This window comes from Plasmodium sp. gorilla clade G2 (genome assembly GCF_900097015.1).
Source record: "Plasmodium sp. gorilla clade G2 genome assembly, chromosome: 14".
NCBI classification, from domain to species: domain Eukaryota; phylum Apicomplexa; class Aconoidasida; order Haemosporida; family Plasmodiidae; genus Plasmodium; species Plasmodium adleri (nom. inval.).
Window position 1 is genome coordinate 2,695,641 of NC_041706.1, and position 17,306 is coordinate 2,712,946.

Genomic DNA, 17,306 nt, shown 5'->3' on the forward strand with positions numbered 1-17,306 from the left:
TAGATAAATATATATATCCAAAAAAAAAACTAAAATAAGTAAATTTTCCATATATCATATATATATATATTAAATATTGTATTTAATTATTAATAATAAATAAATATATATTTAACATATATTATATATATAATAATATATTATATTATTATTTATTATATGGTTGAAAAAAATTTTATTATTTATGTAAATGTATATTTTTTTATTTTTTTTTAACCCCATAATTTTACTTATTTATTTTATCATTATAGTATTATATATTAAAATTACAATTATAAAATTAGATTATAATATTATAATATACATATATATATAATAAATAGTTCTAATATACTTATTTTTATGGTTAGTATTGTTTTTTTTTTTTTTTTTCTTTTTTCCATATGTATAGTATACTTATTGACATTAACATCCATTTTTAACTATACATAAGTGAGCATAATATAAGCATATATTATCTTTTTTTTTTTTTTTTTTATTCTCTATTGATATAATAATTATATATTATAATATATATATTATCATAATATAAGCATAGTTTTAATTTTTTTAATAATAAAATAATATAGTTAAAATATATAGAAATTATAATTGTATTTTCAGCAAATAAAATTATTACCTACTTGGGTTTTAGAAATTTCAATAAAAAAAATATATATGTAAATATATATTATATTATATATTATATATATATATATATATATATAGAACAATATTTGTATATAAAAAAAAAAAAACGTTTAAATATATTAATACATATATAATATTATATATATATATATATATATTTAAAATATTTATTTAAAAACATAGGCGGAAGTGTCCTTATGTTATTATATATATTATAATATATTAATATATATGCCTTTTTTTTTTGCATCAACAAAATATGTAATATTTATAATATAATATTATTATATTTCTTATTTATATATTCATATATAATATAAATTATTATTATTATATATTTATAATTTATTTAATTTTTTATTTTCATTATATATATATAATATATATATATATATATATTATTTATTTACTATTAAAATATTTTTGTTTAAAAAAAAAAAAAAATAAAATAAAATAAACCCAATCCCCCTTACAAGTTTTATACTTATGTATATTATTATATTTTATTTTACAAAATAAATATTAAAAAAAAAAAAAAAAAAAAATCATATATTTCAAAGATAAATTTTATAAATATAAAAATATTTATATATAAATAGTATAATTAATAATATATAAATATAAAATATTTATATAAAGTTTTTTTTTATAAATAAAAAAAAAAAAAAAAAATACTTTTTTCTTATCCATCCAAAAAAAGAATTTATATAAAACTTATAATTTATTCAAGTAATAAGAAAACATAAAAATAAAGAAAATAAAAATAGAATTTAAAAATATATATTTATAAATATATGTAAATAATATATATATATATTGTAAACATATGAAATTGTTATAACTTAAAATTTTTAATATATAATATATTACAAAAAAGTATATATATATTTTTAAATAATAATATATTGAAGAATATTATCTATATATATGTATATATATTTATATTATTTTTATGATATATAAAAAAACATATATATTATTCCCAAATTAGATATATGCTAAATTGAAAAGTACATATATATATAATATTATTATATATTATTTTTTTGGTATATTTAATTTTTAGATTAAGAGAAAATGAGTACTAAAGAAGAGACTTTTAATAATGAAAACGACATTGAAGGAAATACAGAAGAGATTGTTGATACATTCGACGCTCTTGGATTAAATGAAAAATTATTAAGGGGTATATATTCTTATGGTTTTGAAAAGCCATCAGCAATTCAACAAAGAGGTATTAAGCCTATTTTGAATGGTTACGATACAATTGGTCAAGCTCAATCAGGTACAGGAAAAACAGCTACTTTCGTTATTTCTTCATTGCAGTTAATTAATTATGACTATGTTGCATGTCAAGCTTTAATTTTGGCCCCCACTCGTGAGTTAGCTCAACAAATTCAAAAGGTAATAATGATTAAAATGAAATATAAATAATGATATATCTATGTGAATATATATCAATATATATCAATATATATATATATATATATATATATATATATATATATATATATATATGTGAATTTCCAATTTTTAGGTCGTTTTGGCTTTGGGAGATTATTTAAAAGTCAAGTGCCATGCTTGTGTTGGAGGTACTGTCGTAAGAGAAGATATCGATAAACTTAAACAAGGAGTACATATGGTTGTTGGTACCCCAGGTAGAGTTTATGATATGATTGACAAGAGACATTTAGGTGTTGATAGATTAAAGTTATTTATATTAGATGAAGCTGATGAAATGTTATCAAGAGGATTTAAGGCTCAAATATATGAAGTTTTTAAGAAATTAGTACCAGATATTCAAGTTGCTTTATTTTCTGCTACAATGCCACAAGAAATATTAGAATTAACTACTAGGTTTATGAGAGACCCCAAAACTATTTTAGTTAAAAAAGATGAATTAACACTTGAAGGTATTAGGCAGTTTTATGTTGCTGTAGAAAAGGAAGAATGGAAATTAGATACTTTATGTGATTTATATGAAACATTAACCATTACACAATCTATAATATATTGTAATACTAGGAAAAAGGTTGATATATTAACACAAGAAATGCACAATCGTCTTTTCACTGTATCATGTATGCACGGAGATATGGACCAAAAAGACAGAGATTTAATTATGAGAGAATTCAGATCAGGATCCACAAGAGTTTTAGTAACAACAGATTTGTTAGCAAGAGGTATTGATGTACAACAAGTTTCTTTAGTTATCAATTATGATTTACCAGCTTCACCAGATACATACATTCACAGGTAATATATAAAAATATATATATATATATATATATATATATATATATATATATATGTGTGTATTTTTTTTTATTACTAATTATTGAGAATATTTTATAAAAATTTAAAACATTTTCTTTAATATATTATATTTTTATTTTATTTTATTTTATTTTCTCCTTAGAATTGGTCGTTCTGGAAGATTTGGTCGTAAGGGAGTTGCTATCAATTTTGTTACCAACGATGATAAGGAAAAAGATAAGTTAAAGAAAATCGAATCCTACTATAGTACTCAAATAGAAGAAATGCCCTTAGAAGTAATTAAAAAAAAAATTAAAATAAAAGGAAAATATATATATGTATCTATATATGTATTACTTTATATCTATCGATTGTTACTTGTATAATAATATATTTTTAATTTTATTAAAATTTTTTTTTTTTTTTTTTTTTTCCCTTTTGTAGGTTGCTGACTATTTATAAACCCCCCCTTTTTTTTTTTTTTTTTTTTTTTTTTTTTTTTTTAATTATATATAAATATTTTCATAACATGAAATTCATTTTTGTTATATATACATTATCATTTTAAGCCAATGGTATTTTAATCTTTATATATATATTTAAATATATATGGGATTGAAAAAAAAAAAAAAAGAAAAAAGAAGAATTTCAAATATTTATTATTGCAAACAATCATTTTTATATTAATATGGAACATGTTTATATTGTGTAGGTGTGTGTATATATATATTCTTATATTTATATATATATATATATATATATATATATATATACACTTACATATATATATATTTTTTATTTATATATATTCTTCATATAATCTGTTTTTATTAGCAAATAAAGTGGAACATGTTTTATATTTTTAATTTGTTACTAGCTTCTCATCTTTGAATTCATTTTCAATTATATATTATATATATATTTATTTATTTATATATCTATATATATAATTTTATATTTATCTTATATTTTTTTTTTTAAAAAAAAATGTGAAAAATTACATTTTATAATGTATTAAAATTAATAAAAAGAATAAAACTGAAACTGTATAAAAATAAAAAAAAATTAATATAAATATAATGTATTATTGTATAAGAATAATGTCATTTAGAGAATTTTAAACGGTTATTTCTTATATATAAATGTATTATATATTTATATGATATGAAATTCTAAGAATTTGTGTTAATTTATATTTATACACAAAAAAAAAAAAAAAAAAATTTATTTTTGTAATAATTTGATTTAAAGATGCTGATAATAGAAAAAACAAAAAATTAAACATAAATAAATAAATATATATATATATATATATATATATATATATATTATATATATTGGTAAAATATAGAAATTCATTAATGTAATAAATATTTAGTATATTAAAAGATGTATTTATATATATATATATATATATATATATTGGTAAAATATAGAAATTCATTAATGTAATAAATATTTAGTATATTAAAAGATGTATTTATATATATATATATATATATATATATTGGTAAAATATAGAAATTCATTAATGTAATAAATATTTAGTATATTAAAAGATGTATTTATATATATATATATATTATATATATTGGTAAAATATAGAAATTCATTAATGTAATAAATATTTAGTATATTAAAAGAAGTATTTTATATATATATATATATAACAATATTTTAAATTTTATATAGATTAAGATAAAACATATTTTCCTTTTAGAAAATGTTCTTCTGAATAAAATGCAGCACATATTACCCTTTTTTCAAATAATCGTCCATTGAACATATATTGAGCTTTTCTTGCTGTTGCTTCATCAGCATAATGTAAGAATATTTTTCCAACACCTTCTGCATATGATAAATCTTTATTTGGTTTGGGTATAACTATATTTTGTAATGGACCATATTTTTCAGCTTCTTCTTTTATGTCTTTTAAAATTTCTTCATATTGACTATCAACAATTAAATCTTCTTGAAATACTGCATTAGTTAATTGTACTACCTTCGATGATTTTTCACCTATTTTTCTTGATGCTTGAACTTGTAATCCTATAATTGAATTACTTAAAATTTTTTGAGATATAGATGTAGGTAAAAGTGTTACTGGTACATCAGTATTATTAGGTAATGCTATAAAATTGGGATTTTGATTATTCATATTATTATTATTAATATTATGGTTATTATTTGGTTGCTTATTGAATGTAGCTTTTTTGACATTTAAAATATTTTGTCCACATACAAAACCATTTAAAGCATGAATAGCTAGTTGTGTACATGAACTATCTTCATATTCAAAAAAACCATATCCTTTATTTAGGCCTGTATTTAAATCTTTAATAATATTGAAAGCTTTCAAAGTTCCAAATTGTTCTAATAAATCTTTTATTTGTTCATCCTTCAAATCATGTGGTAAATTTTGTATATACAATCTATTTTCTTCATCACTACTACATTTCGAGTTTATAGGTTTACTGGGTTTTAATTTTTCAAATACATCCATATTAATATCTGTGAATTCAGTAGTAAATGCAGGATCTCCTTCAGGTGGAGGTATATAATCATGTGGTCTTCCTACTCTTAAACAATAATTATTGTATGGTATTGAATCAAGTTTTAGACATAACCAAGTAATTTGCACTGTTCTAAATTCTAGGAAACAAAATCTAGAATCACTATTAAATATTTCACATTTGATAACTGGCATTAATTGCACATCACCTATTTTAACATCTATACTTGAATCTTTTATAACAGCTAAAATAGAATTATTAAAAAAATCTACAATATCTTCTTGTTTAGAATTTGGTGGAATATTACCTATATATAATTTCCTTTGTTTTTTATCTGTATCTTGTTCATATGGATTTCTACTTAAATCTGTTATTATATTATTTTGACCTATTAAATTTCCTGTTACTGTTAATGAGGACTTTTGAAATATACCGCTTACAGTATTATTTAATAAATTATTATTTAATAAGCTTTCGTCCACTGTATCCCATTTGCTTTTTTTTCTTTTTCTTTGTATTGAATTATTATCATCTTTTCCTCTTTCATTTGAACTAGACGATTTTCTCTTTCTTCTTCTATGGGTACTATTAGATGAATTTGAATATGAATCTTTATCTATACTATATCTTGACGTTCTTCTTTTTATGCTTTTTTTGTTTTTTGAATAATGTTCTTCACCACTGCTTATGCTTCTACTATGATATGAAATTCTATTTCTATCTCTACTACGTCTGTATCTACTTCTAGAATGATCTATCCCCCATCTATCTCTGCTTCGATCTCTCCCCTCGTCTCTGCTTCTGTGTCTACTTCTTTGTCTGCTTCTTTGTCTGCTTCTTTGTCTGCTTCTTTGTCTACTTCTATGTCTACTTCTATGTCTACTTCTATGTCTACTTCTATGTCTACTTCTATGTCTGCTTCTTTCTTTGCTTCTCTCTCTACTTCTTTGTCTACTTTTTTCCTTGCTTCCATCTGTCACTTGATCCCTACTCTTTTTTCTATATTCAATACTTTTTTCCCTGCTATTTGTTCTTCTTTTTCCTTCCATATTTTCTTCACTGTTTGAATATACTTCTATTGTTTTTCTTTTATTTGAATATCTATCTCTGCTTTTGCTTCTACTTCTACTTGTATTACTTCTATTTCCAGTTTTGTTTCTCACATGATGTGAATCTTTTCTTTTCTCCAAGCTTTCATTAGTTTTAATTTTTTCATCTACATTTTTTCCGAATTTTTCCTTTATCTTTTCAAGAACATTTTTACCTTCCTTAAGGTCTATTTGTTTACTTCGTTTATCTTCATGTTCCTTATCGTTTTCTTCTTTATCAAGAGAATGATTAATTTTCTTATCATTTTGGATTTTTTCTTCATTAAATTCCTGATCTTTTTCATTTTTATCTTTTCTTTTATTATTACTGGAGATAAGCTCATTTTTATGAATTTCATTTTCTTTTATATTTGTGTTATCATTTACATTTTCTTCTTTTGTATCATCTTTTAATATTTCTTTTTGTTCTTCAACTTCTGAATTACTTGTTTTTTTTTCGTAAAATCTTTTTTGTTTTTTATTTGTATCTAAGTTATATTCATCTGTTTTATCACTTTCATTAGTATCTTTTTTTTTAATACTTAACAAACCATTAATAGTTTCTTTACATTTTTTTTCGGAATCTTCATTTTCTGTATTATTTTCATTTATATTGTTTTTATCATTTTCTTCTAAATTATCTACATCAGATTTGTTATTACTATTTTTAAGTGAAGTCAGTTTTTTCCACATAATTGTACCTTTTTTTTCTTTTTTTTTTTTTTTTTTTCTTTCTATATAATTTGTGTCAATATATATATATATATATGTATTATGATTTATTCTATTGATAAATACGTAAATAAATGTACATAATATTACGTTGTAATTATTTTTACATGTAATTATTAGTACACTATATATTGTGATTATTTGTTATTTTCTACTATTTTTATAGAAAATGTACTACTTTATTTTTAATGTCACATTATTGTTGAAAAAAAAAAAAAAAAAAAATAAATGAAAAAATAAAAAAAAAATTCAATATATGTACATATATATATTATATATATATGTGAAATAATAAAAAAATAAAATAATATATAAAAAAAAATATATATATATAATATATATATAAGAAAATATTTATTATTATTATTATATTTATTTTTTTACAATTATAGAAAGAATAAAAAAAAAAAAAAAAAAATATTTTAAATATATTATGGAAGATTTGATAATATATTTCTTTATATTATATATAAATAATTTTATATTCATATTTTTTTGCTGATAGTAATTAATAGGAATATATAAATATATAAATAAATATATATATTATGTAAATATATAACATAGATATACTTTAACCAGTAAATTATATATATATATATATATATATATATATATGTATAATATAAATTTTATGATAAAAACGATAAATGCCATATTATACCTTTATATTATATAATAAAATATATAGTTTATTATGTTATATATGGAAAATTAAAGTACTAAAGAATAATTAGATACTTATAATTTGAGTAACTATAAATTACTTTCTTATCATAATATATAATATAATATGATATAATATATTGTGATATTTATTTATTTATTTATTTATTTATTATTTTTTTTTTTTTTTCCCTTTGTATTCCATAAGAAGTAAAAAAAAAAAAAATTCACTTAAAAACTTCAGTTTGGTAATTATATATGTGTAAATATATATAATAAAAAAAAAAAAAAAAAAAAACATGAATATAAATTAATCTTTAATCATTAGTAGAAGCAAGAATGTTAAACAATATAAAATATATATACATATATATAATGTGTATTATAAAAAAAATGAATAATTTTGTGAAATATAACAACACACTTAATAATAGTTTCACATTTTATAATATAAAAAAATGAAAAAAAAAAAAAAAAAAATAAATCAAATGAGAAAAGTTATAAAATTATAGAAAATTAATATATATAGATTAACAATAAATAAATAAATAAATAAATAAATATATATATATATATTTACTTTTATATATAGATCTCTTAATCCTTTTAATTTATATTATTATTATTGTTATGTTATACTTTTACAAACTATTTGATATTATTTATTTATATTTTTTTTTCTTTTATGTATCGTCATAGAAATCTTTGCTCTTAGTTGTGCTAGTATGTTTCACATTCTGTAAAACATTTTGTTGTGGGTCATCAAAATCTTTGTATTCATTTTTATTTGTATTATTTAATATATGTAAATTATGATTTATAAAACTTTTATTTCTTTTAAAAATGGAATGTTTATAATTATAATTTTTGAACATGTAATTATATTTTTTTTCCATCATGAAAAGAAAATGAAAAGAATGTGGAGTTTCATAAAACTTTTTTTTCATTATTTGAACTTCAGTTTCAGTTATTAATTTCATTTTAAATTGATTATGTTTTAAGAAGATATGATTTGGTAAATCATTAATATGATGAAAAAGTTTTTTACATTTAGAACATCTAATATCACTTTGTTTATTATCACTTGTTGTTAATGCATAATCCTTTTTTAATATATCTAAAAATTCTTCTGTTTTTTCTATATTAATATTTTCATAATATTTGTTATTAATAGCATTTTTTATTTCATTATCAAAATGAACTAGCCATTTCAACTGAAACTCTGATATCTTCATTTCTTCTTCATCTTGAACAGAAAATATTTCTTTTTTTTTATTATTTAATAATAATTTATATAATAACATATGATTTGAATATTTTAATTCATAATTGCTATTTTCATTATGGTTATTAGTTTCATTATGTATTACAAAAGAATTTTTGTTTTCTATATTATTATGTTCTTTATTTATTGATATATTATTTTTTATATCCTCATTTAATAAGGTATTTTGTTCAGTATATATAGCATTAATTATGGCATTATCTAAGTATGTATTATCCTTTTCTATATTACAATTTTCATAAAAAATTGGAATAAAATTTTTGTGTAATTTTTTTTCCCCTATATTTACTCTTAGATAGAAATAACCACATTCTCTAAGTAGCTCATCATATGTATTAAATTTTTTTGCTGAATAATAACAAAAACTATGAACAAATCTTAGATACAAAATTAAAATATCTAATTTTTTTTTTACATCATAATTTTGTTCTTCATTATTTTCTATCATAGAAATTATTGGACTCTCTGGAATATTCTCATTATCAAAATCATTTCTGTCATCATTATGATCATTTGTGTTGTTGACGATATTATTATCATTTAATGTATTAATATCTGATATATTTTTGCTAATATCTTCCTTTGTTTCACCATTTTCTTTGTCATCAACTTTTCTTCTTTTATTTACTGGAGCATTTAAATATGTGTCATCATTCATTTTGTTAAGTAGGTCCATATTAATGCCACATGAATAATCCAATTTTCTTACAAGTGCTTTTGCATTATTATAATCTTTTTTTATTCTTTCTATATGTGAACATATAGGTGGACATATTTTAAAATCAATGTTGTTATATATATTTCTTCTGACATTATTCATATACCATTGATGAATATTAATAGCATACGAATTTTCTCGTATAGTATTTAATACATTAGAAGCTGAGGTTTTATTATTAAAATATATATTAGCTCTTCTAAAAAAAGTCTGTCCCCTAGTATCTTTAGTATTATATACATCCCATATATTTATATTCATTACATTATATTTTAAATGACTTAGGGTATTTAATATATGAAATTTATTTAAATGCATAGGTATATGATCAACATGTATTGATGTACCACCTATATAATTTAATATCTTGGTTAATATATTATTATCATTAATATTGTCAATTTTGCATTTTATTTTTTCTTTCCATATATTGGAGATATACATATTTTCTTCATTTAATATAGAATTATTTTTATTTTTCTCTATATTATTATCATTATTATTTGAATTATCTAATTTTGCTTTTGTATTATCATTACTTTTTTGGTTGTCAGCACTATCGATATCATCATCATATTGGATATTATTCTTTTCGCTGGCACCGCCTTCTTCTATATTTGTATTTATTTCTAAACTGAAATCATTAAAATTATTATTTTTATATAATACTACAAATTCTTTAAAATAATTCTGAGCTGTTTTTATATTTAACACATTTTGTTCATTAATATATTTAACACGAAATCGTTCAACGAAAAAAGGACTAGTACATTCATTATTACATATAATATCTAAATTTTTTTTAATATTTTTTATAGCTTGATATTTTATTTCATTCGCCATATCTTCTATACTTTTATATTTTCTATTATCATTAAAAAATGCTTTTGTAATTTCGGATAAAACATATTGCTCTTTATTATTATAATTTTCATCAACATTTTTAAAATTACTAAAAACATATTTTTCAAATTCTTCATCATCTTCAAATTCGATTTTCTTTTTTTTTAAATTTACATTTTCTTCTTCAATGGTTTTTTTTCTTTTCTTTTCATTGGTATATTCGTTAGCTGGGGAACTCATTTTTTTTGTACCAAAATAAAATAAAATAAATAAAAAGAGAAGAATGAAATATTATGATATATAAGTTAAAATGTAATGCTTGACAAATAATAAATAAATAAATATATATATTATATATATGTGAAGATATTATTCTATATATTTGTCAATAGCTGAATGTTTTGTTTTTTCATCAATATGATAAAAAAGTTTAAAAAAAAAAAAAAAAAAATTATATTAAATGAACATATTAACATACAATATAACGTGATTATATTCTTTTCAAAAATAGTTCTATATAAAATGTTAAATTTTTCAAATGGCATATTTTATATTCATTTATATATATATATATATATATATAAAGGGATTATTTTTTCTAATGAGAAAAAGAGAAATTAATTGATAGAATTAAATATGAACAAACATATATATAAATAATAATGTATTATTTTAATTTTTATTTTATTTTATTTTTTAAGGCGCAATATAAGTAATATTTTATATAATTTTTATAATAAATAAAAACAAAATAATTATATTATGGTGAATATATAAATGATACAATAATATATATAATATATATATAATTGTATAAATATATGTACAATTATATATTTTATCAGATGGGGGAAATTATTATAAAACGACTACATACAAATATGTGTTCAAATTGTATTCATTTTATATAAATAAATATATTATTATATTATTATATTATTATATATAAAGATATAATAAAATAATTTGCGATTTATTTTTATTTTTTTTTTTTAGGAACATGGAAAATTAAGTAGTTTCAAATAATTACATAATAATAAGTATTTTATAATCCTTTAAAATATTAAATATTCAATACATTTTTAGTACGTATAAAAATAACATGCCTTATAATATAAATATTTATTTTATATACGATATAAATTTTTTTTTTAAAATAATAGTGAATTAAAATATTTTTATTTTAAACAAGAAGTTTTAATAAAATTATAAATATACAGTATGTTTTAAAATTTATAAAGTTAATCATTTATATATTTAAAAAAAAAAAATAATAAATAAATTATAATGACATAAAATATATGTATATATATATATATATATATATATATATATATATATATCTCTATATATATATATTATATTTTTCATGTAAGGTACATTTGTTTTATTAACTTTTCATTTTTATTTTTTCTTCTTTAAGGGCGTATGCTGTAAATATCTAAATACAATTTTACCTCTTCGTTTTTCAAAATTTAATTTATGAATTTGGAATTTCACCATATCTCCTAAATTAATTTTAACCTTATTAATTCTTAATTTGCCTGATATAAAACATAAAAATTTTTCACCATTTGGTATGCTTACAATAAAATTTGTATTAGCTAAGCATTCTACTACTACTCCATTCATTTCGAATGTATCATTTTCTTTTGTTTTTGAATTATCATTTTTTCCATATAATGTTATCTGTACTCCTTTTTTATCTCTTAAAAAATGATTTATATTATTTTTCATATGATTTTTATTCCATGGTATTTTATGAAAAAGTCTTGATGATGTTTTATTATTTTTCCATGGTAATATATTATTATTAAAATTTAAGAAAGAGAATGTTTTGTTCTCAACTCTTATTTCTTCTGATGGGATATACAAAAAAAAAACCAAAAATAGAAAAACAAAAAAAGAAAAAGACAAACGGGTTATGAAAACACTACACATATATATATATATGTATATGTATATATATATATATTGTGTTATTTTTAATTTATGTTACAACATTGTCATTTTTATATTTCGCATTACAAAAAAATTATGATGTTTATAAGAAAGGGGAAAACTTATAAAGGCATTAATAAATCAATATGATTAAGCCATAAGTATTTTTTTTTTTTTTTTTTTTTTTTTTTTTTTTTCTATTCAATATAATATATTATAAATGCATTTATATGTTTTTATTTAAATTTTATTTTAGTCATAAATTTTAATTAAAATGTTAAATAATTTCCAATACAAAAATATAAATACGTTTACAAAATATATTATATTGAATGAAAAAAGAAAAAAAAAAAAAAAAAAGAAATTAAATAATTAAGAAAATAATTTATATAAAAAGAAGGAATATATTAATTTATTCTGAAATGTAAAATAAATAATAAATTAAATAAATAGCTATAATTATATATATATATATATATATATATAAATAGATCAATAATATATATACTTTTATAATATTATTATTTTATTTTTTTATTTTTTTTCTTTAATTTTCCTTTTTATAAATTGTTTTATTTATCATGAAATATATTTGTACACATAATAATATATATATATATTATATATATATGTATACCATTTAATAATTAATTTTATCTTATATAATATAAAACTTATACATTCAAGTTAGCAATTATATAATTATGCCTTTCAATTTTTTTTTATCTTTTATTTTTGGAATTTTTCTATAAATATACTGCATATATTATATGTATATATATATATTATATATATATTTTTTTTTTTAATTTGATGAAATTATAAGAACCGACGTTTCATCTTTTATTCTGTTCATAAGTATAAATTTCGCATATTTATAAAATATTATATATATATAATATATATATGATATAATTTTCCTTTCTTTTTTTTTTTTTGTATCGTGTTTTAAAAAATGAAAGGACCCAAATCATGTTAGTGAGTTATAAAGTAAAAGAAAAAAAAAGAACCAATCAAAAAAATAAAAAATACATATATATATATATATATATATATTTAATATATTTATATTGATTTACGATTTTTTTGTTATTTATTGAATTGTATATAATATTTATGAGGAGCATATTTTAACATTGCCTTTTTTGTAATAAAAAAAAAAAAAGTATATTATATTATTATGGAACAGAAGTATGGGTCTGTAAATGATGATGAGAAACTGAACGAATATAATGACAGTATAAGATATCGAGAATACAAGAAATATATAAGAAATGTTCAGTTGAATTTTGAGAAGATATTAACAGAATTTAATGATAATATTAATAAGTATGACAATAGTTATAAGAATAGAATTCCAAATAAACAAGAAGAAGATGAGATAAATGAATTTTTATTAAAAAATAAAAAGAAAATACAAGATTTAGAATATTTACATAAAGATGGAATACAAAATTTAGATACTATGAAAAAATATTTTAATAAATATAGTACTTATTCTATAGAAATTACAAGATATTTTAGTATATTTGATAAATTTAAAATACAGTTACAAACTATGAAAAATAGTATGGATAAAGCATATTTTCATAATAATATATATTTAAAAAAAAAAAAAGAAAATATTAATAATATAAATAATACATCTATTTCTGATGTAAATAATAATAATAAAAAAAAAAACAATAATAATAATAATAATAATGATATGGGTCATGTTTTTAGTGAGAGAGTAGCATTAGAAAATTCTTTAAGTGAATTGGATAATATGTTATCTGTTGGTGAAAGTACTACATTTCAATTGAAACTTCAGAATAATAATATTATAAAACAACTTAAAAAAATGGATACATTTAATAAGTATATACCACAAATACAAAAAATTCTCAAAAAAATTAAATATTATAGTTTTAAAAGGGTTATCATCTTGTCTATAACAATATCTCTATGTATTTTTATATTTTGTATTTTCAAATTTGGCAAATAACAAAAATTATATATATATATATATATATATATATATATATATATATATAATGATGATTTTATTGTTTTGAAAAAATAGTATTATATTATATATATTTTTTTGCAGTTTATATTATGTTATTTATTTATGTGGTAATATTTCATTTTATATATACAAGTAATTTATCTTCGCTTTTGAATGTATTATTATTTTTTTTTTTTAATTATATATTCATATGTACACATTTCTCGTAACATATGAAACAATCATCTTGAAATATATTTTGTTTACATAAAATTAAATCTATATATATATATGTTTTTTTTTTTTTTTTTTTTTTTCTCATTTTCATATATTTTTTTGTTATCATCAATTTGTTGAAATTTTCTTTTTTTTCGCTACACTTATTTCATTTTGACTTAATTTTAAAATGAATTTTTTTTTGTTTTATACAAAACTTATAAAAAATTAAAAAAAACAAAAAAAAAAAAAAAGGTATAAATAAATAATTGATATAATTAGACATATAATAATTGGTTCATTAAATATTAACATATAGAAAACAAAAAAAGCAAAATTGAGTATTTAAAAAAAAAAATAAAATAAAAAAGTAAATTTTTTTCGAAAAGTAATTATATATATATATATATATATATTTGATAATATATCAAATATGAAAACATTACAAAAAAAAAAAAAAAAAAAAATTAAATATAATAAAAATATAATTATTTTAAATTCTTATTTTTGGATATATATTACAATACATGAATAACAAAAGAATTATATTTTTATTTTTTTTTTATAAATCTTTAATCTTATGACTTAGACATATTGTTTTTTTATATGGTTTATTTAATTGTACTTGTTTTCCTTGACACTCTTTTTTTCTGTTGTATTCTTCAACAATTAAATGAACTGATTTAAAATTTCCTTTTTCTATTTGTAGATAATTTGGATATGGTTGACCATTATTCATAAATAAGCTCATTCCAGTGTCTATAAGAAAAAATGAATTATTACAATATGTTTGAATTTGATGTGATTTTTGCCTAGTATGTCCTACAACTAAACCTTTTGCCTTATATTTTTTAAGAATATTTAATAAATTTTTACATGTTTTTTTTGGTTGTACTTTGACATTATTTGAAAATTCATTAGTCCATAAAACCCCATCCCTGCTTAAATAATTATATTTTTCAAATTTAAATTTTTTACATTTATTTTCTATTTGTAATCTTGTTTTTAAATTAATAGTGTTAATATCATATTGAGACATGCTTTTATTAATTCCTCCATGTGTAAAAATAATATTATTTACTTTTACCATAGCTGGTAATCTAATAAGTTTCTTAAAATAATTTCCATTTTTATTAGTAAAACTAAAAATTCTATTATTAAGATTATTTTGAAAAAATAACATTATTTCAGTTTCATTCACATAATGAAAAGCACCACATAAATTAAGTTGTTCATGATTACCCATAATTAAAATAACTTTACTATTTTTTTTCACTGCATCTTTTTGTAATTTTAATAGATAGTCATAAATATATGGACCAAATACACCTCTATCTAATACATCACCTACTTGTACTAACATCACATCTTCAGCTATCCATTCATCATTTTCATCTATCAAATTTGAATGTCTTAATATTAATTTTAAACTTTCCACGTCTCCATGGATATCTCCAATGGCTATTATTTTATTATTCCATTGTATATTATCATATTTATAAGTATAACTCGGATCCAACTTTTTTCGGTCCATTAATAAATGTTTAAAAAGATATTTATTTTTAGATAAACATAGTGATTGAATATTTTTCACAATAAAGGTAATTATGGTTAGCCAAAAAATTTTGTCTACATGCATTTTTTTCAATAATTAAACCAAATCAATAGGTAAATATAAAGATAAATAATAAATATATGTATATATGTATTATTTTTTATTATGTTAAACTATTACAAAAAAAATTTTACATATATATAAAAAGATTTATATATGGGACAATAATTTTTATCTATAATATATGAACAATCATAATTTAAATATGATCACTGAACAAATAAAATGGATAAACAAACAAATAAATAAATAAATAAATAAATAAATAAATAAATAAATAAATAAATAAATAAATAAATAAAACTATTATTTTATTTTATTATATTTTATTATGTTTTATTATGTTTTATTTTATTTTATTTTATTTATTTCATAATATATATATATAATATATTTATATCGGGATAAAATTCCATTTACTTATTCATACATATATATTTCTTTTATTTTTAAATTAAAAAAAAATGGAGGGGAAATATTGATTTACAAATGTAAATTGTTATATATATTTATTTCTTCTTAAAGTGGAAATGATATAAAAATGAAATGACCCTACACACGAATTGTTGACATGTGTATTTGATATGTATAAATATGTAATTTTTTTTTTTTTAAATAAAGAATGGCATGTATAAAATTTTTAAACGAAATTTAAAAAAAAAATAAAAATAAAAATAAAAAATAAATAAATAAATAAATAAATAAATAAATGACATAATATATATATATATATTTTTTATATGATGAATGAAAAATATATTTTTCAAATGTTTTTTTATTTTCCTAATTATATATATATTATATAATTTTTGT

General features: G+C 17.8%; 6 protein-coding genes across 6 annotated transcripts; 2 read left to right on the forward strand and 4 right to left on the reverse strand.

Annotated features, from left to right (window-relative positions):
• Positions 1-1,707: 1,707 nt before the first annotated feature.
• PADL01_1468600 (helicase 45) lies at positions 1,708-3,348 on the forward strand (the record flags this gene model as incomplete). Its single annotated transcript, XM_028684993.1, has 4 exons — positions 1,708-2,034; positions 2,168-2,886; positions 3,050-3,182; positions 3,331-3,348. 4 exons carry the CDS (start codon positions 1,708-1,710, stop codon positions 3,346-3,348), a joined length of 1,197 nt encoding a protein of 398 aa, XP_028541016.1.
• A 1,231-nt stretch (positions 3,349-4,579) lies between these two features.
• On the reverse strand, positions 4,580-7,180 carry PADL01_1468700 (splicing factor U2AF large subunit, putative; the record flags this gene model as incomplete). Its single annotated transcript, XM_028684994.1, has 1 exon — positions 4,580-7,180. The coding sequence occupies one exon, from the start codon at positions 7,178-7,180 to the stop codon at positions 4,580-4,582; it is 2,601 nt and encodes an 866-aa protein (XP_028541017.1).
• A 1,388-nt stretch (positions 7,181-8,568) lies between these two features.
• On the reverse strand, positions 8,569-10,971 carry PADL01_1468800 (conserved Plasmodium protein, unknown function; the record flags this gene model as incomplete). The annotated part of the gene is made up of 1 exon (XM_028684995.1): positions 8,569-10,971. One exon carries the CDS (start codon positions 10,969-10,971, stop codon positions 8,569-8,571), a length of 2,403 nt encoding a protein of 800 aa, XP_028541018.1.
• Positions 10,972-12,135: 1,164 nt separating this feature from the next.
• Positions 12,136-12,672, reverse strand: PADL01_1468900 (translation initiation factor IF-1, putative; the record flags this gene model as incomplete). The annotated part of the gene is made up of 1 exon (XM_028684996.1): positions 12,136-12,672. The coding sequence occupies one exon, from the start codon at positions 12,670-12,672 to the stop codon at positions 12,136-12,138; it is 537 nt and encodes a 178-aa protein (XP_028541019.1).
• A 1,180-nt stretch (positions 12,673-13,852) lies between these two features.
• Positions 13,853-14,659, forward strand: PADL01_1469000 (conserved Plasmodium protein, unknown function; the record flags this gene model as incomplete). The annotated part of the gene is made up of 1 exon (XM_028684997.1): positions 13,853-14,659. The coding sequence occupies one exon, from the start codon at positions 13,853-13,855 to the stop codon at positions 14,657-14,659; it is 807 nt and encodes a 268-aa protein (XP_028541020.1).
• Positions 14,660-15,440: 781 nt separating this feature from the next.
• PADL01_1469100 (shewanella-like protein phosphatase 1, putative) lies at positions 15,441-16,517 on the reverse strand (the record flags this gene model as incomplete). Its single annotated transcript, XM_028684998.1, has 1 exon — positions 15,441-16,517. One exon carries the CDS (start codon positions 16,515-16,517, stop codon positions 15,441-15,443), a length of 1,077 nt encoding a protein of 358 aa, XP_028541021.1.
• Between the last annotated feature and the right edge of the window lie 789 nt (positions 16,518-17,306).